This window comes from Oncorhynchus gorbuscha, linkage group LG11 (assembly GCF_021184085.1).
Source record: "Oncorhynchus gorbuscha isolate QuinsamMale2020 ecotype Even-year linkage group LG11, OgorEven_v1.0, whole genome shotgun sequence".
NCBI classification, from domain to species: Eukaryota; Metazoa; Chordata; class Actinopteri; order Salmoniformes; family Salmonidae; genus Oncorhynchus; species Oncorhynchus gorbuscha.
The window spans coordinates 59009520-59034145 of record NC_060183.1 but is presented as its reverse complement, the minus strand read 5'-3'; the positions used below and the strand labels follow the sequence as shown (position 1 = coordinate 59034145).

At 45.7% G+C, this 24626-nt stretch overlaps 1 protein-coding gene across 1 annotated transcript in view; it reads right to left on the bottom strand.

The window, feature by feature from the left end:
- The window catches only part of LOC124049029 (breakpoint cluster region protein-like), a 154171-nt gene extending 130261 nt beyond the window's left edge, over positions 1-23910 (bottom strand). The window contains exon 1 of the mRNA XM_046370315.1: positions 21694-23910. Coding sequence (XP_046226271.1) covers positions 21694-23185 — 1492 coding nt within the window. The 5' untranslated portion in view covers positions 23186-23910. The remainder of the gene's footprint in view (positions 1-21693) is intronic.
- Between the last annotated feature and the right edge of the window lie 716 nt (positions 23911-24626).

The following is a 24626-nucleotide window of genomic DNA, read 5'->3' as shown; positions in this document are numbered from 1 at the left end:
TCCACCCATGAGGCCAAAGCGGGCGCTTCAAGGCTAAAGAGGATGTGCTGAGTTCACTAGTGTTCAAAATCATTCAGAGGTGAAGACAGGGGAGAGAAAGTGACCCATTGAGAAATCCCTTAAAGGCCCTGCCTGGCTGACACACTCCACTGCAAACAAACAATAGCCCCCACGTGACCCATTTTCTCTCCAGTGGACCAATCAAACAAGGCCAAGGCCAGGCCAGGCCAGGGCAGACACCATTTCAGGAGCACCAAGTCACCCATGTTAGCATTGTGTGTGTGTGTGTGTGTGTGTGTGTGTGTGTGTGTGTGTGTGTGTGTGTGTGTGTGTGTGTGTGTGTGTGTGTGTGTGTGTGTGTGTGTGTGTGTGTGTGTGTGTGTGTGTGTGTGTGTGTGTGTGTGTGTGTGTGTGTTAGATCATTACCAATCCTAATTATACTAATTATACTTATAAATATTATTTACATTAAAATAAAATAAAATTCCGAAACATGAACAGAGGACTATATTCAGAAAGTATTTCAAAACCCACACATATTAGACTATTTGATTGACAACGATTCTTACTTCTGTAACAATGTAAAAGTGCAAACAACTATTCAGAGACAATTTGTATCGGTAACCTCTCTCAATAAGGTTTAGTACAGATCAGGCCTGACACAAAATGTAGAAATAGTAACCTACTTTGACAACAATTCAGTTAATGCAACAATTATTAGATTTGGACATATACCATAGAGAAGATACAAACACAACAACTGTTCAGAGACAATAAAAGCACATCCCCATCCTGCAAAGTGGCACAGAACACGAAGAGCACCCAAAGGAGGTTTCTACACACCTCCCACTCCTTGCCCTGCGTCCACTCCAAATGCACACTATACACCCTCTTTTGTGCCCTTCAAACCTCACCTGCTCTCAAATGAGTAACAACTCGGTCCACACACCCTGGTGCCACACTCTTGGCTCCCATCTTCCTGCCACTGTAGCCTTATCACAGTCCTTCAGGGACCAGTGCATGTGGTTTCTGGGAAGGAGCCTTCGCAGGGTCCCCAACACAATGTAAGCATTTATGATGGCAATGTTGAGCATCCCCCAAAACACATACTTCCAACATTTTCTGCCTGTGCGTCCAACATTGTAAATGCTCCTCAGTTGGTCAAAATGTCAACCCTGCCCATTTTCTTGTTGTAATCCATTACAAGCTCTGGAACAGTAAAGAAAGAAAAAAAGAAAGAAAGAAAAATATAGATTTTTTTTTTTTTAAAGAGAGAGAGAGAGAGAGAGAAGGGCAAGATAGGAGAGGGAAAGCTGGAGATTAAAGGGAATATGCTAACCCCAGTAGCGCAACTTCTGCCTTTTAGCCCTGAGGCCTACCTCTGGAAACCAGCTTACCCTACACATAGGATTAATTCATTCTAGTGCTGCTCTGCTACCTTCCTACGATCCAACGTTAAGCCAACTCTGAAGTTCAAAGACAGTCAAAGTTCCTCCATAAAAACCCCTCCTCCGTAGGTATAATTCCGAATGTATAAATCTATAGGTATAATTCTGACTGGCAGCACAGTGTGTGTTTGTCTTTCATTATGATTAAACTGCTGTTACGGCAAAATACAATTTGCTCTTAACGACTTTCCTATACAGAATCAATCACTTACCCACCCCACAGCAAGTTGCTCTATCCACACTGACTGGTGAACGAATTTAAATGTGCGCTAAATGTAAAAATAAATACATGTATATTTCATAGGTTTAAAAAGATTTAAACCGCTACTTTTTGTTTGGTTCGAACTGGTTCAGAATTGTATTTTGCTGGTCGGAACAGTGGAACGAAACATTGTTCTGGTCCGAACGAAACGATTGGAAAATAATTTTGGTTCCATGAAGGCTTTATTAATGAATCTGGTATATTCATTAATGGTGTGGGTTTAATTGAAGCCCAGTGGATTTAGCAGACATTCTATTAAGATTCCTCAAGTTAATCATCTTCCCATCAGAGACATTCTGGGCCCCAAATGCGCTAAATGCTCTGCGGTTGCAGAGGCGCCCGGGTAGCCTAGTGGTTAGAGTGTTGGACTAGTAACCGGAAGGTTGCAAGTTCAAACCCCTGAGCTGACAAGGTACAAATATGTTGTCTGCCCCTGAACAGGCAGTTAACCCACTGTTCCTAGGCTGTCATTGAAAATAAGAATTTGTTCTTAACTGACTTTCCTAGTTAAATAAATAAAATTTGGTTTGCTAATTTAGTAGTGAGTTAGCTATCGAGCTAAGGGGTTAGCTTCTTCCAAAATCAAGTTTCACTTGGTAAAAGCAGAGAATCCCCTCCTGGATCAAAATCCTTGCTGTATAACATTTGTTGTCTGTGTGCAGCAAACTGTGAGTAGTATTTTTGGAGTGAGTTGTATAACTTCATGAGCTGGGATGTTTGTCTTGCAAATAGTTTAGGTCAGACGCTTGTTAGCATTTAATTAGCATTCTCTAAGGGGTTTTACATGTACTTGTTAGCATTGCTAACCTTCGGATTACAAAGACTCAGTGGGGTTTGAAATTAGCACCCCTTGTGTTCAGTGCCGCTATTACCGAATATCCCGGCACAAGGTCAATATGAAGGTATGATAATCTGGATACCACCCAAGCCTACTTTTGATCAGAGTCCTATGGGTCGTGGTTAAAAGTAGTGTACTACATAGAGAATAAGGTGCCATTTGGGACACAACCAGTGTCTCACCAGAGTGCCAACCATCCACCCTCACTTCCCCTGTCTAAAATAGACTGCAGAGATGAAACGCCACTCACCCTACATACAGCAGGGTAGGGTGACTGGGATGTTCTGCACATGGCCTCTATGTCAGGGCAACGCCTGGTTAGGCTGAGCATTTATAGCTTTTTTGGTACTTCCTCTTTTCACAGCAACAAGGAGAGGGAACAACTATTCCCACCGGTGTCAGTGTGTGTGTATCTTCCTGCCCTTTGCCCTTTCCGTGGGAGGATATACACACACTATAAGGAATTATATATCAGAGGGCACAAGATACACACACGCCGACACATTCTCTCTCACACGCATCATCCAGAGGGGAGAATGTGTGAGTGACAGTTAATCTGCTTGGACCACCGGATTGTGTGCCTGATTGACTGCCTGATTGACAACCTGGCTGGTTGACTGCCTGACTGACTGACAGGTTTACTGAAGGCAAGGCAGACTGGACTAAAAACGGAGACACTAATCAATGTCAACAAGTAAAGATGAAACCTAAAAAACTCAGCTAAAAGACAGCTATTTTGGGTTTCTAAACAGACCAGAAATAATTTAGCAAACTCCTAGCAGCTCTGCTGTGAATCAGACAGTACATGATGTGTGGGAAGATAGGGGTGTAGACAAGTCTCATGTGGCGTAGCCTCGGCTATCAGTAGTGGTGTGTCAATGAGCTCTATAGGCCTAACCTTGGTAGTAAGTAAGTCTAGAGGACACTGCTATGGATTCAGCAGTTTCGCCAGCACACAGCAGAGCACAGTCCTTGGCCCTGCTCCCTGTCTCTCAACGCACACACACACACACGCACGCACGCACACACACACACACACATACACACACACACACACACACACTGTTTATCCCATTGAATGTGTATAGGCCTGGGAGCGAGGGGTGGAGGACTGTGTCTTTGGCATTCAGTCTCTTTATTGTGTTTCCACTGAAGCCATTTTACCTTGGCAAGTAATTCAATTCCTTACACCTAATGGTGTTAGTGTAAATCACTGAACATTTTAAACGTGTTAGGTTTTATCTCCTCGCTCCTTAAAGCCCAGTGTTCTGTTTCTGGAGCCCATTTTCACTGTTTGATGGAACACAGATTCCACTCAGCCATTGCTGAAGGCAGGTGGCTCGGTCAGTTTTATGAGGGTTTGTTAGAGTCGGTCCCATTGGCTGTTCTTCTGCTGTGAGAGTGTAAGATTTCTGACCAGTCGCTGGCATCTTGATTGACTTGTGACCTGCCCTGTCCAGCCCATATAAACGGGGAGGCTTACAGTTTAAAGTTAGCAATAGCGTCCAATAAAGTTAAATTTAGTAAATAGGCATTTTATGGCTAATGCGAACCCTCCCATATGGCCTCTGGTCAACCACGGGTTAAGAGGATGTGCCCTCAATCAAGGGAGGAACTGAGCCCATTTCTAAGGGACAGTTTTATAGAGGTATCAGATAGGAGACTTCATGATGGATTCACTCCATCCATCCAAGTCTGACCCTGGGAGAATATTAAACATCAGCCCTTCACTTCCCTAAATTCAGCCCTCTATTCTAGATTGTTTTCTTACACACCTCCAAGGTCACCTTCAAGACCCCCGTCCCATAGTAGCAGTAACATCATACACCACACTGGGGGAGACTCCTCATGTCCAATAACACTTATGAACATGAGAGGCTGGTAGAAACCAAAAACATTTCCACTGAGGGGCTGGAGAGAGTGAGAGAAAAGGAGGTAGAGATAGAGAGTGAGAAGGAGGGTGAATGTGTAGGTGTGGTACCGTGTTGTGTTATGTGGGTGTAGAATAGAGGAAGAGAGGTATCCAGGGAACTATATGGAATATGCCTGGGACTAGTGCCCAATGGGGAGATTAGATGTGTGTGTGTGTGTGTGTGTGTGTGTGTGTGTGTGTGTGTGTGTGTGTGTGTGTGTGTGTGTGTGTGTGTGTGTGTGTGTGTGTGTGTGTGTGTGTGTGTGTGTGTGTGTGTGTGTGTGTGTGTGTGTGTGTGTGTGTGTGTGTGTGTGTGTGTGTGTGTGTGTGTGTGTGTGTGTGTGTGTGTGTGCGTGTATCAGGCACACTAATAAATCCTGTGACACAGGGATTCCATAGTACAGTGATGTACTCACTGGGCTCCAACTCCCTGAAGGGGTAAGAGAGGTGGAGGGGGAGGGGAGGGAGGGTGGCGGGGAACAGAAACAGCCAATCATGAGTCATGATGCTGCTGTCTGTCGCTGTGGACCTCCAATCAGAACACCTCATGTAACATCCTGTACCACTGTGGGGGAGTGGGCATCTCTCATCAGACTAAAACCATTCCCACCCACTACTAGATAGATAGCCATTCCACAAGCCACTGCCAATCTGAAACATGATTGATGAAGTGTCCTTGAATTCAAAAGGCACCCTTTAAAAAATATTTAGTTCAAGCATGGCACCACCACTCCCCCTTTTTAGAGGTGCATAATTGCTAGCCTTACAGATTTAACTTGGTTTTGAGGTTGAGGATGGTGCATCCCATCTAATGGTAAGGGCAGGGCGGGGGGGGGTGTAATGACGTCATGGAAGAGCAGTTGGCCACGGCTGTATAACAAATGTATAACATTTGTAATTGCTTTAAGATGGTCATACCAGGTATAATTTAGCTATTTGATTTTGAATTTTAGGACCCCTTTAGGTATAAAAATATATTTAAAACAATGATTTGATAAAATATTGAATTTGGCCTTTACTACTATATTCCATAGAAACACATTGAATAGCATTCAGAAATGTTTAAAAAAAAGACAGTAAAAAATGAATCATAAGGAATAAGGTTTTGAAGTGCCTGTCCTTTATCTAGGAGATATAACAAAGCTCAGGAAATAGATTCTAGGCAAAACCGTTCGTACGCTACAGACGTTTTTGTGAGAAGATCGATTTTCGAGATGTCTGACAAACACCTCTGTAGATCAGGCATCTTCCACCCCAGATGCGGAAGGCCGCCATAGGCGAATGCGGTGGCTCGAGAAGCAGCCCATGCAAAAGAACTCTAGCTTAAACGGATTTTGATGGGATTTTGTTTATTAGGCTACTTAAATTGACACATGGGTGCGTCAATAGACTCTTAATTTTAGGCTCTTGTGGTAATGTTCAACTGAATGTCCATTACATCAACACAATCACCTGGAAATCAAACAGTCCTACTAGTGTGCCGGTTCTACATTTGAATAGAATCATAATAATCATAATCTTAACTAATATGAAGATGAACACAAAACCAGTGCTTGACTTGGGATGAAAGAAGTGCAGGAGCTGTCTTTTTCACAGTGGGTCCATTAGGCTATGTTCACCAACATTCACAAATGACATCATGCTATAGAGACCTCTGATTATTCATGGTTAAGGGTTCATACACCTATTCCAGGACTTTTAACCACGTGTTCATGACTATTATTATAGTCAACATGAAAAAGGTACGCTTTATTGACCCTGGAAGGCTGTGGCGTCTGATCCCATGTAGGCCTTCCATCTCCTGTCGTTGTGCCCTTGATCAAAGCAACCCCACAAAGTAGAACTGGACTGTTAGTCACATGTGGTCAACGTGGTCAACCCTCCATCTGGAGAGCTCTTGGGTGTACAGGTTTTGCTTTTGCTCCAGGCCTGAAACACTGCTTATCAACGTTCTGTTGAGCAGCTGATGTTTATGCTACAATGTGGTTAGACCAGGACTTGAAGAAACGCCTGCACACCTAGTAGCTATCCTGGAGGATGGTTGCTGTCTTGATATAAAACATGGCAAAATTAGGCCTACAACCAAATACTTTTTGTCTTTATAAAATGATTCCCTCATTAAATGAATCAGAGATCAAATGGATAAGGTAGGCTACTTCAAAGCAAGGTATGTAACTAGACATGTTTATATATAAAAGCTCAAATATTCATGTTTAAATTAAAGGAAAATCTATGCACAGCAAGTTACTTGTAAATTAGGCTATTCTTAGCAATTACATGGCTGCTGTTAGAAGGGAATCCCTGCTTCCCAACAGTGTATACTTATTTAGGCTGTCTACAGAACCACTGGAAACGTGACAACAACATTAATGCTTAGCTAGCTCCAGCCCAAGTCAAGCACCTCACAAAACTGACATTGGACCAGTCCTGTTCTGAGAGGAAACTGTGTTTCTCTGTGTTTCAGACCTAACCTGAGGGAGGTATGGAGGGAGGAGGAGGAGAGTGTGTCCTGCCCTTAACTAGCCTCAGCAAGCCAAATTCATCACCACAACTCAAGAGGGAGAAGAGACATTTGTTATAGAAGATACGCCAGATGTTTGGTCATTGTCTCTCTTTCTCCTCTCTCTCTTTTTTCTTATTTTCTCTGCTCTTTCTCTCTCCATAGAGTCCAGAGCCTGTTCATGTGTTCCCTCCCTTCCTCCCTCCCGGCAGGGTGGAGGTGAGGCTCGGACAGCTCTTGGCCCTCTCCTTCCTTAATACAGAGGAGAAATATGTTTTGGCTTCTTCCAGCCAAGCCTTTGGCTCTGGCTCAATACCTCCCTCCATACCTCCCTCCTCCCTCCCTCCATACCTCCCTCCATAACTGCCTCCTCCTCCCTCCATAACTCCCTCCTCCATGCCTCCCTCCATACCTCCCTCCTCCCTCCCTCTATAACTCCCTCCTCCTCCTCCCTCCATAACTCCCTCCTCCTCATCCCTCCATAACTCCCTCCTCCTCCTCCCTCCATAACTCCCTCCTCCATGCCTCTCTCCATACCTCCCTCCTCCCTCCCTCTATACCTCCCTCCTCCCTCCCTCTATAACTCCCTCCTCCTCCTCCCTCCATAACTCCCTCCTCCTCATCCCTCCATAACTCCCTCCTCCTCCTCCCTCCATAACTCCCTCCTCCATGCCTCTCTCCATACCTCCCTCCTCCCTCTCTCTATAACTCCCTCCTCCTCCTCCCTCCATAACTCCCTCCTCCTCATCCCTCCATAACTCCCTCCTCCTCCTCCCTCCATACCTCCCTCCTCCCTCCCTCTATAACTCCCTCCTCCTCCTCCCTCCATAACTCCCTCCTCCATGCCTCCCTCCATAACTCCCTCCTCCATGCCTCCCTCCATACCTCCCTCCTCCCTCCCTCTATAACTCCCTCCTCCTCCTCCCTCCATAACTCCCTCCTCCATGCCTCCCTCCATACCTCCCTCCTCCCTCCCTCTATAACTCCCTCCTCCTCCTCCCTCCATAACTCCCTCCTCCCTCCCTCTATAACTCCCTCCTCCATGCCTCCCTCCATACCTCCCTCCCAGCATCTGCGCATTAAATCAGAACTGGCCCGTCTTTTTCCCACCTCTCGATCCCATTGTTTCTGGTTTAGTTCCAGGGATGTTAAAGGAAACAGAACTCAGAAACACCACAATTCCACAGCCATTTCCGTCCAGGCGCAAACCACTCACCAGAGAGGGGTGTCTCCAATCAGTCTCTATCCGACTAGCAGGTAGCCATTTTCCTCATTCATTCAATAATATGTTATTGTTACAGCTCAAACCACCACTGTCAGGTCAGGTTACCCCGTCTCCCCTCATCCTCCCTCCCATAGCTCACTGAGCGCTTAGCAACTAGTGTTTATCGGGAGAGCACACACTAGCTTCTCTGCACAAACACTATCCTACAACAAAGAGCCAGAGGGAGAGAGGGCGAGATAAAGAGAGAGAGAGAGAAAGACTGATGGAGAGCTGACAAGCCCCAAAGGAGAGAGATTGTAAGACCTCAGGCAGGACTGGTGTGTGTGTGTGCGCATGCATGTGTGCAAGTGTGTGTGTGAGAGTGTGTGTGTGTGTATGCATGCGTGCACGTGTGTGTGTGTGTGTGTGTGAGAGTGTGTGTGCGTGTGTGGATACACATGTGTATAAGAGCTTGAGGAGTTGCTTTGATAGGGGAAATAAGCTCTATAAAGCATCATATAGAGACAGTTGGTCAACAGCATGTTCATTCCACTGATTCATATTATGACCACAGGCTTATCGATACACACCCACCATAGAACCATGTCTCTCGTCTCCTGCTGGGTGAAGAAAAGACTGTGCAAAGGAGGGTTCAGGACTTCCCAGAAACATGTGAAACCTATATCTGCATCTACATCCCTACTGTCTGTCAACACTGACCATGTACATTTAGCAGACGCTCCTACCAGAAATATATTTTCAGACTGATCACACCGTGGGAATCGAACCCACTCCCCTTTTCCACATTATTATGTTACAATATTTTTTTTAAATGGATGAAATCCCCCCCCCCCCCCCTTATCAATCTCACACACACAATATCCCACAATGACAACGCAAAAACAGATTTTTAGAAATGCTTACAAAATGTATTAAAAATAAAAAACAGAAATACCTTATTTCCATAAGTATTCAGACCCTTTGCTATGAGACTCGAAATTGAGTTCAGGTGCATCCAGTTTCCATTGATCATCCATGAGCTGTTTCTACAACTTGATTGGAGTCCACCTGTTGTAAATTAAATTGATTGGATATGATTTGGAAAGGCACACACCTGACACAGGTCCCACAGTTGACAGTGCATGTCAAAAACCAAGCCATGAAGTCGAAGGAATTGTCCGTAGATCTCAGAGAAAGGATTGTGTCGAGGCACAGATCTTAGGGAAGGATAGCAACATTTCTATATCATTGAAGGTCCCCGTGAACACAGTGGCCTCCATCATTCCTAAATAGAAAAAGTTCCTAGAGTTGGTCGCCCAGCCAAACTGAGCAATCTTTGGAGAAGGTCCTTGGTCAGAGAGGTGACCAAGAAACCGATGGTCACTCTGACAGAGCTCCAGAGTTCCTCTGTGGAGATGGGAGAACCTTCCAGGAGGACAACCATCTCTGCTGCACTCCACCAATCAGGCCTTTATGGTAGAGTGGCCAGATGGAAGCCACTCCTCAGTAAAAGGCACATGACAGCCCGCTTGGAGTTTGCCAAAAGGCACCTAAGGACTCTGAGACCATGACAAATAAGATTATCTGGTCTGATTAAACCAAGATTGAACTCTTTGGCCTGAATGCCAAGCGTCACATCTGGAGGAAACCTGACACCATCCCTACAGTGAAGCATGGTGGTGGCAGCATCATGCTATGGGGATGTTTTTCAGCAGCAAGGACTGGGAGACTAGTCAGGATTGAGGGAAAGAACAGAGCAAAGTACAGAGAGATTATTGATGAAAACCTGCTCCAGAGCGCTCAGGACCTTAGATTGGGGTGAAAGTTCACCTTCCATCAGGACAACGACCCTAAAGCACACAGCCAAGACAACGCAGAAGTGACTTCGGGACAAGTCTCTGAATATTCCTTGAGCGGCCCAGCCAGAGCCCGGACTTTAACTCGATCAAACATCTCTGGAGAGACCTGAAAATAGCTGTGCAGCGATACTCCCCATCCAACCTGACAGAGCTTGAGAGGATCAGCAGAGAGGAACGGGAGAAACTCCCCAAATACAGGTGTGCCATACCCAATAAGACTTGATGCTGTAATTGCTGCTAAAGGTGCTTCAACAAAGTCCTGAGTAAAGGGTCTGAATACTTATGTAAATGTGATATGTTTTTAAAAAATATTTTAAAAATAAATAAATTAGCAACATTTCTACAAACCTGTTTTTGCTTTGTCATTATGGGATATTGTGTGTAGATTGATGAGGGGGAAAAACTATTTAAGCCATTTTAGAATAAGGCTGTAATGTAACAAAATGTGGAAAAAGTAAAGGGGTGTGAATACTTTCCGAATGCGCTGTACACAGCTGGCACATACTGACTGCACTGACAGTCAAAGGGAGGGACACTGAGAGAAGAGAAAAATAGAGAGAAATACCAGACAGCGGTGGCTTGCAGGCATTGCTGACATTTGGTATTGATTCCCCAGGTTTTTTATTGCCACTCCACTCTTAAAAGCCTATTGGACAACTACAGGGAGAACCCCATTGGTCCTGAGGGTCCGCCCAGGACTTTGATCTCTCCTGGTTTTCCCCTTGCTCCGTAGAAAACAGGGAGAAGCTTCGGAAAGGTGCGACGCTCTAATTGGCTACGAGCAGACCAAACTCAAAGCAGCTGTCAAGTGAGGGAGAAAATCTGACAGAAGAGAGAATGCTTCATTAAATACGACAAGAAAGTGCAATCTGGATGTTCTTTTAAATAATTTAACACAGCCGGGTGAATTACATCTGATTTCTCTAACACTGCAAAGTGCAGTCGAGGAGCACCCAATCTGAAGCTGTAATGGTGAACTACACATTCGCTAACTACCAATCACAAAGTGCCTTGTTTCAGTGCCAGGTAGGTGGAGCTTAATCACTGATCTATGTTCACCTTACATGTTACTTTTATTTCTTATTCTTATCCGTATTTTATTAAACTGCATTGTTGGTTAGGGGCTCATTAGTAAACATTCCACTGTACCTGTTGTATTCGGTCCATGTGACTAATAACATTTGATTTGATTTGATTTGAGTTTGATGAAACCAGATCATGATCATGTCCATCAAGTTTAACTATACACAACTGGCCCCAAACCATCCTCCACCTCCCCCCACACTATCACTGTCTAGTTCTGCATGTCTGTTTCTCTAACAATAAACCCACTGTAATATACAGTGGGGCAAAAAAGTAATTAGTCAGCCACCAGATGTGCAAGTTCTCTCACTTAGAAAGATGAGAGGCCTATCATTTTCATCATAGGATACACTTCAACTATGACAGACAAAATGAGAAAGAAAATCCAGAAAATCACATTTTTCACATAAATTATTTTTTAATGAATTTATTTGCAACTTATGGTGGAAAATAAGTATTTGGTCTCCTACAAACAAGCAAGATTTCTGGCTCTCACAGACCTGTAACTTCTTCTTTAAGAGGCTCCTCTGTCCTCCACTCGTTACCTGTATTAATGGCACCTGTTTGAACTTGTTATCAGTATAAAAGACACAACCTCAAACAGTCACACTCCAAACTCCACTATGGCCAAGACCAAAGAGCTGTCAAATGACACCAGAAACAAAATTGTAGACCTGCACCAGGCTGGGAAGACTGAACCTGCAATAGGTAAGTAGCTTGGTTTGAAGAAATCAACTGTGGGAGCAATTATTAGGAAATGGAAGACATACAAAACCACTGATAATCTCCCTCGATCTGGGGCTCCACGCAAGATCTCAAAATGATCACAAGAACGGTGAGCAAAAACCCCAGAACCACACGGGCGACCTAGTGAATGACCTGCAGAGAGCTGGGACCAAAGTAACAAAGCCTACCACCAGTAACACACTACGCCGCCAGGGACTCAAATCCTGCAGTGCCAGACCTGTCCCCCTGCTTAAGCCAGTACATGTCCAGGCCCGTCTGAAGTTCGCTAGAGAGCATTTGGATGATCCAGAAGAAGATTGGGAGAATGTCATATGGTCAGATGAAACCAAAATAGAACTTTTTGGTAAAAACTCAACTCGTCGCGTTTGGAGGACAAAGAATGCTGAATTGCATCCAAAGAACACCATACCTACTGTGAAGCATGGGGGTGGAAACATCATGCTTTGGGGCTGTTTTTCTGCAAAGGGACCAGGACGACTGATTAGTGTAAAGGAAAGAATGAATGGGGCCATGTATCGTGAGATTTTGAGTGAAAACCTCCTTCCATCAGCAAGGGAATTGAAACGTGATGAAACGTGGCTGGGTCTTTCAGCATGACAATGATCCCAAACACACCGCCCGGGCAACGAAGGAGTGGCTTCGTAAGAAGCATTTCAAGGTCATGGAATGGCCTAGCCAGTCTCCAGATCTCAACCCCATAGAAAATCTTTAGAGTGAGTTGAAAGTCCGTGTTGCCCAGCGACAGCCCCGAAACGTGAAGGATCTGGAGAAGGCCCGTATGGAGGAGTGGGCCAAAATCCCTGCTGCAGTGCGTGCAAACCTGGTCAAGAACTACAGGAAACGTATGATCTCTGTAATTGCAAACAAAGGTTTCTGTAACAAATATAAGTTCTGCTTTTCTGATGTATCAAATACTTATGTCATGCAATAAAATGCAAATTAATTACTTAAAAATCATACAATGTGATTTTTAAAATTTTTGTTTTAGATTTCGTCTCTCACAGTTGAAGTGTACCTATGATAAAAAATTACAGACCTCTACATGTATAGTAGGAAAACCTGCAAAATCGGCAGTGTATCAAATATTTGTTCTCCCCACTGTACCTCCTTTTGTTTGGGCGTTTGGTAAATAAATCGAAACGCGGGTACAACTTCCAGCGGAAAGGTCGGACGAAAATTCCAAAAAGTTATATTACTGGTGGTAGAAACATATCAAACTATGTATAGAATCAATCTTTAGGATGTTTTTATCATAAATGTCCAATAATGTTCCAACCGGAGAATTCCATTGTCTGTAGAAAAGCAATGGAACGAGAGCTACCTCTCATGTGAATGCGTGTGACTGAGCTCGAGGCTGCTGGCAGACCTCTGACTCATTCCCCTCTCATTCGGCCCCCCTTCACAGTAGAAGCCTGAAACAACGTTCTAACGACAGTTGACATCTAGTGGAAGCCTTAGGAAGTGCAAGATACCCAATATCCCACTGTGTATTCGATAGGGGCTGAGTTAAAAAACTTCAAACCTCAGATTTCCCACTTCCTGTTTGGATTTTTTTCTCAGGTTTTTGCATGCCATATGAGTTATGTTATACTCACAGACATCATTCAAACAGTTTTAGAAACTTCAGAGTGTTTTCTATCAATACTCAATACTAATCTGGGACTGAGTAGGAAGCAGTTTACTCTGGGCACGCTTTTCATCCAAAAGTGAAAATGCTGCCCCCTATCCCAAAGAAGTTAAGGGCTTGTAAGTAAGCATTTCACGGTAAAGTCTACACTTTTTATAATCGGCACAAGTGGAAAATAAAGTTTGATTTGGAAGCAGTTACACCACTACAAGACCAATGGCCTGTGGAGACTGCTGAGCATGTAGAGATGGATGCAAACACAGATTTGTTGTACTGCAGCCTGCGACTGGGGCTTTGTCCCGACAGAGATCGCCAATATGGACGCTTTTCCAAAAGGGCAGGCAGGGACATGTGATGAAAAGAATGTATGAGAGGGATATTCCAGTTTTTTTTTCTTACAAGAGCTGTCTGTCACCATAGCTGCAACTGAGGGAAGTTTGTGGTTGGAGATTTGGCATGGAAACCAGCAAAAACACATACACACCGACATACACAGAAACACTTGAGAGGGTGACTACCCATGGCACCCTGTGTGTGTGTGTGTGTGTGTGTGTGTGTGTGTGTGTGTGTGTGTGTGTGTGTGTGTGTGTGTGTGTGTGTGTGTGTGTGTGTGTGTGTGTGTGTGTGTGTGTGTGTGTGTGTGTGTGTGTGTGTGTGCGTGTGCGTGTGCGTGTGCGTGTGTGTGTGTGCGTGCGTGTGCGTGTGCGTGTGCGTGTGTGGGTGCGTGCGTGCGTGCGTGTGTGCGTGTTAAGAGCCCTGCACACGCATGAATTTTGAGCCCTAGCCATGCCCGCGAAGTTCAGGCAGTACCCTACCCAGGCCCAATTGCTTCTGCCAAATTTAAGGCCCGGCCCGGCCCTGCCTGAAACCAGAAATACCTTCCTCCGTTAGTATATCCATTAGCTGCTCCTCTATGTCTGTCACTCGCTCTGCATGTGCTCTGCTCATGGTGGTTCTGAGTCTGAACATCCATAGCAACGGCTCTGCTTGGCTCAATGTCGAGACATGAGACAGCAGTTAGCTACTTTTCGTCACTCAGACAAAACTCAAGAAACATTATTATGTTCTGTGAAATAATCTCTCCTGTTTTATATTTGACGAGGTTGAAACTATTCTGACACCATGTTATGATCTTAGATATGACTGTACAGAGCACAAGCAAATGGCTCAGCTTCAAAATGTTAACGATTCATTTAGTGATACCCTGCCAGTACCCTAGTTATTGATGAAAAGATTGGCCTATCTGGCCTTAACCTGAGGTATAATGTTGGGGCCCATCGGGCTCGGGTCGGGTAGCAGAAATCTAGTGTGTGTGCTGTTGGGCTGTGCCGTCTGTCCAGGGCGGGAGCAGGTCCGTCTGCTGCTCTTCCCCATGGTGGGGGTCATTGTCCAACTCTACCCCAGGCCTAGATAAAATGCCCAGCCCAGAACAACAGCAGACCGCAGCCAGGCATTTTGACTCTCACTGGAGGTCTGACTGCAGCCTGGAGACACCCCACCCATCTGCCCTGATCACGCCCACACACAGCCAGCCAGGCCGTCTACAATATGGCTATATCCTACAGCACAAGACAAACCAACCATCTACTCCTACAAACAGGCTGTAAACCATGTCTGACAGAACACAAGCAACTCACCAAGTGATATTCTGAACAAAAAAACGACTAATCCTATCTAGCACCGTGCTCCAAGTCATGTATGAAATTCTCTCAACCAGAACAAAGGGACCATTTTCCTGTAGTATTGGTCCCAGGGCTCATCAGGGGGGATTCTTCCCTCGTTCCCTCTACTGTAGAGGGAGAAAGAGCAGTCTCCTCACCAGCTGGCTCTGTGAAGAGATCCATTCCCCCATTCCTCCTCTCATCCAACCCTCCATCCACCCCCTCCTCCACTCTGAGCCTTTTGCTTTTACTCCCCTGTTTGCCTTCTGTGGTTACACGGGCTTCCGATGCCACAATCACTCAACAGTGGAGGCTGAAAAAGGCCTTTAAGAGTCCCTGGCAGTCACATAACCCCCCCACACACACACACTAATCCAGTGTGAAAAAGGGGTCATTGTGCCACACAGTAGTACTAGTGAATGCGGGGTTGGCTGGAGGTAATGCTGACTGCTTTACTGTTTTTAAATGCCTGTTAAACCAATCATTCCTCTCCATCGTCCGCCCACACACGCAGTCACACACACACACACACACAGTCACACACACACACAGTCACACACACACACACCTCCTCCTCCTGGCAGCCCACTCACATTCACACAGACACTGCTGCTGTGACCATGCTACAGTTCCCTGTCATGTCAGCTGATGGCTGCATCATACAGAATTTACATTGGGAGTGAATCTCCCCTGACACACACCACTACACGGCTCACAGTTCTCACAAGCCTGGGGATTGTAAGCATGTGTTTCAAGTCAGTGTGTTTGATGCCTGTGTACGCGCACGCACACAAACACGCACAGTCACCCACGCACAGACACTCACCCACATACACACACTGTGGCAGTGATGAAATTGTCCCGATTGAATCAGAGGTCAGGGACACCAAGCCCCTTTATATGACACCTCCCTACAGCCTGGCTTCATGGCTCCCTGGACTGACACACTTCTACCAACGTCACATCTCAACTACTAACATATTTAATCAATGACACACAGAGAAAGCGGGGGGGTCGTCCAACAGCCACAAAGGGCCAGAGGCTGTGTTCAATCCAAGACACAGGAACTCTGGGGATGGCCAAGGATTGTGACTGTCTAAAATAAGGCCCTTGCAGGAGTCGGCCGTGGGAGGGATGGTGGGGTGGACAAAGTGTCCCTTTAGGCTAAGCTTAGGTCAGGTCTGCCCGTTTTTGGTACAACGACAACCAGCCTCAAATAATAAAAAAACAGGTCCTGGATCAGCATTCCCCTACCCAAACCTTCCAATGAATCATGGTAGTATAAATAATACATGTTCCCCTAGATTACACATGTCTATGACAAAGTCAAACAAGAGACCTATACATTCTGGGGGGGGGGGGCTGTGCCCACCTCTTTCACATTTCAACACAGGCTCAGGTATACTGGCTAGGACACATCAACTCTCTCTCAAAGTCTCTAGACAGGACCAAGGCAAATCAACATGTCAAAGCCTAACCTGAAAAATAAGGCTAACACATAGGCTCAAATCGAAATGATATGGTTAATATGACGGTAATGAAAATGTTACGTAATGAGAGAGATTGCATAAACGACGGCCTCAGATTTCAGAAGCAGGTCATTTGCATGTTTCATACATCCTCCGACCTCTCTACCCCTCTGTGTAGGTGATCCGTGTCATAGGTGCAGGGGCCATGTGTGTACGTTTAGGGTAAGTGTACCTATTAAGCACACCAAAATCTAAGTTTAGACATTTCTAAAATACTGTATACTGCCTTAATATCTGTAAGATAAGTGGAGAAAAAATTAAATGTGAAGTATTTGATCAAATATGCCCAGAGTGGGTTTAATGGGTGTTCAAAATAAGCCCACTTCATAAATAATCTAATTTCATTTCCAAATGTTCCAAATGTACATTTCTCATGTAAAATGTGATTATTTTTAATAATTGTAGGGGAGATTAATATAAACTAATGATTACTATTCATCATGAAAGTAGCCCTCATAACAGGGCCCAATGGTATACACAGAGATCAATGTGGACTTCAGGTCTTGTCAAACAGTACGCACCTGATTCAACTAATCAACTAATCATAGACTTCAATCAAGACATGACTGGTTGAATCACGTGTGTTATTGCTTGGTTATTGGTTATTAATAGGAGCAAACTGGGCTTAATAGGAGCAATCTGGGCTTAATAGGAGCACACTGGGCTTAATAGGAGCACACTGGGCTTAATAGGAGCACACTGGGCTTAATATGAGCACACTGGGCTTAATAGGAGCACACTGGGCTTAATAGGAGCACACTGGGCTTAATATGAGCACACTGGGCTTAATAGGAGCACACTGGACTTAATAGGAGCACACTGGGCTTAATAGGAGCACACTGGGCTTAATGGGAGCACACTGGGCTTAATAGGAGCACACTGGGCTTAATAGGAGCACACTGGGCTTAATAGGAGCACACTGGGCTTAATAGGAGCACACTGTGCTTAATTGGAACAACAGTCATTTATGGTAAAAAAAATAGAGAATAGCAAAGTCTACTCATAAAATATTTGGAAACCAATGGTTTGGGGTATAAATATACACAGTTAGTATTAATCATATTGAACAATATGTATTTATTGCCATTCACATTCTGCATAGAGGGGGTGCTTTTGGTGCTACTGTACCTTTTACGCCCACCTGAGATAAATGTCAAATTTACACAAATGTAATCTATGTATACAATGGAAGGTTAATTTAAAATCTATTATCTTGATGCAGTTGCAAGTTATGTTGCTTTTGTGTGACTGTGACATACAGGCATGAAAAACCCATATATTCAATTGGCAAGAAATAGTCATTACTGCCCATGAAATATGTTATCATGTGCATACATCAGCACAACAATCTCTTAATATTACATAAAGTATTTGAAAATGGCCACTAGTGGGAACTGTTTATTTAGTTGAAACAAACACTAAACAGCAGAAATGTAAAAACAAAAAAGGTCATTATTTGAATCCAAAGATGGAAGTGAGTTTAACGGGTATGTGGCTTAATAAGTACACTTACCCTAGATGTGTGTCTAATTCCACCCAATCTGTAGGTTTAACCAGTTTACCCCCTACCCATGTCAAATAGGTCACAGAGATAATGATATGAAGCTTATGAGGCCATCGGTAAACCAAAGAGGATAAATTGAATTGGACAAACACAACATAGGCTGCCTCAAATAATCCCTACATTTGAGGAGCCCTCTTTCACTCCCTTTAAAATACACCTACTTAGTAGCCAAGATTATGAGCTTCTCTATATCTCACCTGAACTCTTTCATCCTCTTTCAGTTTGAACTTCTTCCCTCAGTCTTACATTTCCATGTGACTATTTCTGTCCCCTCTCTTTTGATAGTTTAAGTGAGTGTGTCCCAATTTTCATGTTCTGTATTTCATCAATTTAAGTCTTTCCTTGGAATGTGAATCGCTACAACTAGCTGTGTAAGAAAATCTCCTTCCATTCTCCTGCTGGTGAGATGAAGGTCTATTTCAGGCTATGCATGAGGAAGAGGGTCTGTCAGAAAGCTGACTGAACGTAAATCATGAAATCATCTGGTCAGTTGTACTGCTTCCCTGACACTACATTGAGAAAGCTAGCTGTCTGTACCTGTGTTTAGAATCCTACACATTTTTGGAACATTTTGTCAGCCCAAGCTTCTCCTGGTTTCTTCTCCGTTGAATGACGCTTGTATGTGAGCACTGAGAAGGAGAAGTTGTCTTCCCTCACTCACTCTAATTCCATCTTTCACGCTCCTTCTCTCTCTCTCAATCTAAAGATTAGCCATTTTAGACTGACCACCATGAATACAGTTCATCCTGAAAAACACCCACTCCAACAGGCCAAAGGGACATGATGGAACAATTAGTTTGGTGTTTACACCAAGGCCATCTACCACGGGGAGAGAGATAGACCATAGAGTGGAGAAGAGGAAAAAGAGAGTGAGTAGAGAGGACGAGGAGAGAAGCCCAAGCTAGCAGATGGCCTGAATCGTCCACAGAGAGTATTCTCGCTCTCTCCAGAGTCAGGGCAGCCATTAAGAGAAAAGCCTTCTGCTAGAGGACCATTTCACTGTGAACACTCAGTCCAGCATAGGGAGGAGGAATCCAACAGCCCAGCTAGCTATAGAACGAACAAACAGCCTCCAGCACCTGGTCATGACACATGCATACACTCACATGTACGCTTGGGCACACACACACTCACGCAAACACACACTCGCACGCACACAAACCCACTGCTTACAGCCCCAAGATGTGTGTGAGTTTGTTTGTGTGTGTGTATTCTGTTACGCAACGGGAGAGCTCTTCCCATCTGTGCCTCTACAGCCCCCGCATCCCTGACCAGTGAAGCAAGAAACCATATATCAGCCTTGCACTCTGCCTCAGCTTTATCCTCTTCCTCCTCATCCTCCTCACCATCATCCTCACTCAGCCAACCACTATCAGGAAACATTCTCCGTCCCAGGAGCGTCATCTAACAGATTCCATACATTTCAAAATCCAGATTATCCCCCAAATACATGAGTGCAAAATCTCCCACATTGTCTGTGGCATTGTAGCTGACCCCGCTCTGCCTATTGTTGTGTGAAATGTACTAAAACAAAGAGACCAGACAAGAGTGAGATAATCCCACAGATCACAGCTGGGAAGGAGTAAGAGCGTTAGCCACATGCTAGGCCTCTTACTGTGCAGCCTGCCTGCAGCCAGCCAGCCAGCCAGTCTAGCATAGAGCAAGGCCAGAGAAATGAGAGATGGACACTGTTTGTGGAGGGATTTTCAATAAGAGGGTGGCTATTCATCACTTTCAATCTTTACAAGTGTGAGCGCATGTCACTGGAAGCAAAGCAGGTATACCCTACAGGCCTGAATTCAACAATCATGAATGATGTCCCTATAGATGAAAATGGGTCAACAGTAATGAAGACTCTGAAATGATTAAGAATACAAGGAGATATTTTTGACTCGCAGAATACAGATCATTCCCAATCAAAGAGAACATCACCAGTGCTGGAGCGAGAGAGAGTCTGTTTCCTGTCACACCCTCAGTACAGGGGTGCAGCTGCTGCACACTAACCCCCCCCCCCCCCCCCCCCCCACCACCACCACCACCATCAGAGCAGAGCAGAGCAGACAGTCTTATCTGCCTCTCTGCACACACACAGGGCTCATCCTGGCACAGGAACAGGTGCCTGCTGCCAACGACCCACAGCTTGATCAACGACCCACAGCTCGGTCTGCTCTAATAGGGTGCCAGGGCTGCTGCGGGAGGGCGGGCTCTAAAACGCCACTCACCTTGTCAGCAGAAAGCCCAGGGAAACCAGGTCAGAAGGAGCCACGTCACATGACACCACTGCAGCTAGCGCATTTGAACCCAACCGCCCAAGCCTCTAGCTCCGAGCTAACCACTCTGTTAGCTCCAGCCATAATTGAGCCTGGAGGCGACGAACAGGTTAAAGATATTACTGAAGATGATTGTTTGGGGAGAGAGAGAGGGGAAGAGATAGCTTTCTTTTGTCCAGGACTACAGTAAAAGCTTTTTAGAAAAAAGCTGGTTGGGTTTCAGAAATAGTCGTGGACTGAGTCAAAAGCCTCTCTCAGCCGGCGTCCCAAATGGCATTCTTTCCCACATATAGTACACTGCTTTTGTAGTGCACTACATAGGGGACATGGCATGCATTTGGGACACATCCTCTGTCTCCCATAGTTGGCTGGCTGAGGCTCACAGACACCTGTGGTTGGAATTCCACGCACGGAACCCTGGGATCCAAGCGTCTGTCTGAGGATGACCTCCATGTCTCAACTCGGACTGACTGCATTTGTTATTCACTCAACTGAACTCACATTCCAGGAAGATAGAGGTAACTCTCCTACACAAGGCCACTCAGAAGACACAGTCAGGTATAAACACAAACACACACAGGCACTGAGTGACACACACACTTTGAGGCTCATGTATCCCTCTATCCTCTTCACAAAGAGCGTACCTGCTCAGAGACAAGGTGGAGAAGACAACAACGTCAAAATGCACTGAGAGAAGAGTGAATGAGGAGGGGAAAGCTGCTTACCCAGACAAAAGAAAACAATGCTCACAATTCATTGTTCTGCGATTTGTAGGAGGAGCCCCATGTCTCACAAGGTTTAGTGGTGCTATGACCGTGTAATGAACAGACAGTGAAGACATCACCGAGTAGGCAGGTTTCTATGGTTTGTCTCAGTCAGGAGGTCAAACCTGACATTTCAGCCAAGGAACATGTAAAGTACCAGAAACTACAGACAATAATCAAGTACACCAATTCCAGGACCAGCAGTTGTGAGATTGCAATTGAAACCATTAGATTTCACTAGTTTAGATGCTCTAGACTAAATCCTACCGGTGTGTATGATGAGACTATGAACACATCCCACTTCCTCCATACATGGCAGTCAGTCAACCCTGCCAGGCAGCGGTCAGCGTGCAACAGCCTCTTAAATCTCCAGACATGAACGGAGCAGCGACTAGAGCTAAGATTAGAGGGCAGCCGCCACTCACCCAGGTCTCCATGGAAACTGTTGTCATGGGAGGCTCTGCTGGCCGGTGTGGAGTTCGGATCGAGTGGGGGCCAGATCTGGCCAGTCTTACGGACGCTCACAATGGTAGCTTCGGACATGACCACGTGGCCCTGCTGGTGTTGGCGCTTCTGGGACTGAGGCGTGGGGGGACTGCTGCTGTCAAACGAATGCTGGGAGTTCTGGGAGTTCTGCGAGGGTGAGCGGCTCTTCTCCCTGAAGGGCCGGCGATAGGCAGTGGTGGGACTGGGTGACACGTGGCTGGACTGGCCAGACGAGAAGTCCTCCTCACTGGATGTTAGGTTCTCATTGGAACTACAGTCTGGTGTGTAGCCGCCGCCTCCGCCCCCCACGTCCTCAAAGCTCCCGGGAGAGTAGGAGCGCCGGGGCCAGGTCAGGTGGTGCTCTTCTCCGATGTGGTCCCTCATGATGACGCCCCCTCTTCCATCCCCCCCACCCTCGCCCATCATCACCCCGCCGACGTAGACGCTGGTGTAAGGCTGGAAGTCAGAGGGTTGCCATGGGGGTGGAGGGGGCTGTTTGCCACCGTTGGCCTTGGGGTGGCGTGGGTTGGGGTCCCCATCCTCGTATTCAGCATCGTACCCACAGGTGCTCTCTGTAGAGCGCCCCCTGTAGACAGGCCGAGTGCGGAGCTCACCTGCCACAGTGGCCAAGTTGCCTGGCAGGGAGTGCAGAGATCTCTTGCGCTCCATCTGCATGGCCTGGCTGCCCAGGGTGCTGATCTTGTCAGAGACGTCTCGGTCATTGACCCTGACCAGGCCCCTGTCATGGTGGAAGTCCATGTTGGTGTAGAAGGGCTGCTGCTTCTCCTGGCTCTTCCCTCCATCCCCGGCAGAGTGAGAGTTGGCCCGCTTGATCCTCTCAAAGTTAGACCTCAGCGCTGCCACCCCCAGTCCCATGCCAAGCTTGTCATTGGGGTCAGACAGTAAGTCCTTGTTTGGGGGTGGGTTTTGGCGGCGAGGGGATATACCTCCTTTCTGTTTGGAGGGCGAGAGGCCGTCTGTCTCACAGGGCTCTACCTGCTGGGGTACCTCGAAGGCAGACTGGAGCTCCAGCCCGTCTCCGTGGGAGGCTGACTTCCGGGCTGGAGGGGGTCTAGGTTTGGACCTAGCCTCCCCCACCGGTTGGAACCGGCTCCGCTCCCCCTGTTCCTGCACATGTGGCTGCTGAGACTCAGCGCCCAGCCCTGCCTGGTCCCCTACCTCGTTCATCTGGGCCTTCCTGAAACCCCAGCGCTGGCGGTCATAACTCTTCCTCTCCTTGGCCAGCAGCGTCTGCAGGTAGATCATACGGAAGCGCTCCTTGTTCACCTCCAGCTCTAGCCGCCGGATGGAGGCTTTGCACTTCTCAAGCTCTTGTTCGATGCACCCCACTGACCTGAGCTCCATCTTTGGGGGGTCCGACTCGGGGAACTGCGCTTTCCATGCTTCAATAAATCCCACAGGCTCTACCATTGTTGATATTTACTGTACAGCAGTAGATCTGACTGGGGTGATGTCACCAGTAGTCTACGGGGCTCGTTATTTCTCGTCTATCATACAGTATCTGATAGGGAAAAAATCTGAATGTACCTAGAGAAACTACTATAGAAAAATACCATTCATATTAATGGTATGTTAAACCAGTTCAAAAACGGACAATTTAAGTGTTATCACCTCGTTACCGATTCGCAGTGACAATATATTTAATCGTCAACAATAGCAATGGGCTTATCACTCAAACCTGGGAATGTGTCAGACACGAATCATATTTGATGATGGTCTCGCCTCTTCTGCATTATTCCAGAAAAAAATCTGAGCGGATGATCTTCTGGATATAGAACTCCCGTGTGATGAGAAAGTGATAATGGCTCTCCAACTACTTACTTTTCATTGTCTTGTTCAAGTCAAGATTTTTCCATATATTCCATAATCGATTAACTTCGTTTACTCAGATGACAACATCCCTGTTCCATGATCACCGGCTCCAGCTGTTCCTAGATCTTTATACCAGCTCAGCGTCCAAGGAGAATGGCATAAAATGAGAGAAAATAAAGAATGATGGTTTCCCCACAACAAATTCATTTTTATCTTGTTCCTATCCCGAATCGAGGATAAATTATCATTTGTTTTGCCTTGTTATCCCATGTTTTCGCGGTTCATTGTTAGTGTACAGTTTATCCAGATCTTCACCGTTCATCGCCTATGGACCCCTGTGGTTGCGTGTTCCAGTCTCGTACTGGAGACAGAGCGCTGCAGGAAAGGGAGGGGCCAGACGGAATATGATTGACAGTGGTTGCGCTCGGTTTCCGTTCAATTAAAGAGACAAGGTATACATGTATTCATCTGTATTCAACATAACAATGATCAGGCAGTAGATCATTTATTGATATTTCAGTAAATCCTATAAGCATAATCATCTAAGCGAAACTTGGATGTAGCCTATATTCCATTTATATCTGTCTGTATTTGAACATTGCAGCTAAGATGATAGAATGGAGAGTTAACAATCTATTGTTGCATTATTCTCTTCATATGGACTGAGAAAATGGGAATTATATACTACAGTAATTGAAATCAACCCGCCGTGCAGGTGTGATACTTCTGGGCAAATGGCACTTCCGGAATGCCTAATATGACACCACAATGCCACCTTGTGGGCTGTTCACGTAAAGTGGATACAGTAGGCTAATGATTATTTTAAACTGGGTGGTTCGATCCCTGAATGCTAATTGGCTGACAGCCGTGGTATATCACAGGTATGACAAAACAGTTATTTTTACTGCTCTAATTACGTTGATAAACAGTTGTTTGTGATATATAGCCAATATACCACGGCTAAGGGTTGTGTCCAGACACTCCGTGTTGTATCATGTGTAAGAACAGCCCTTAGCCATGGTATATTGGGCATATACCA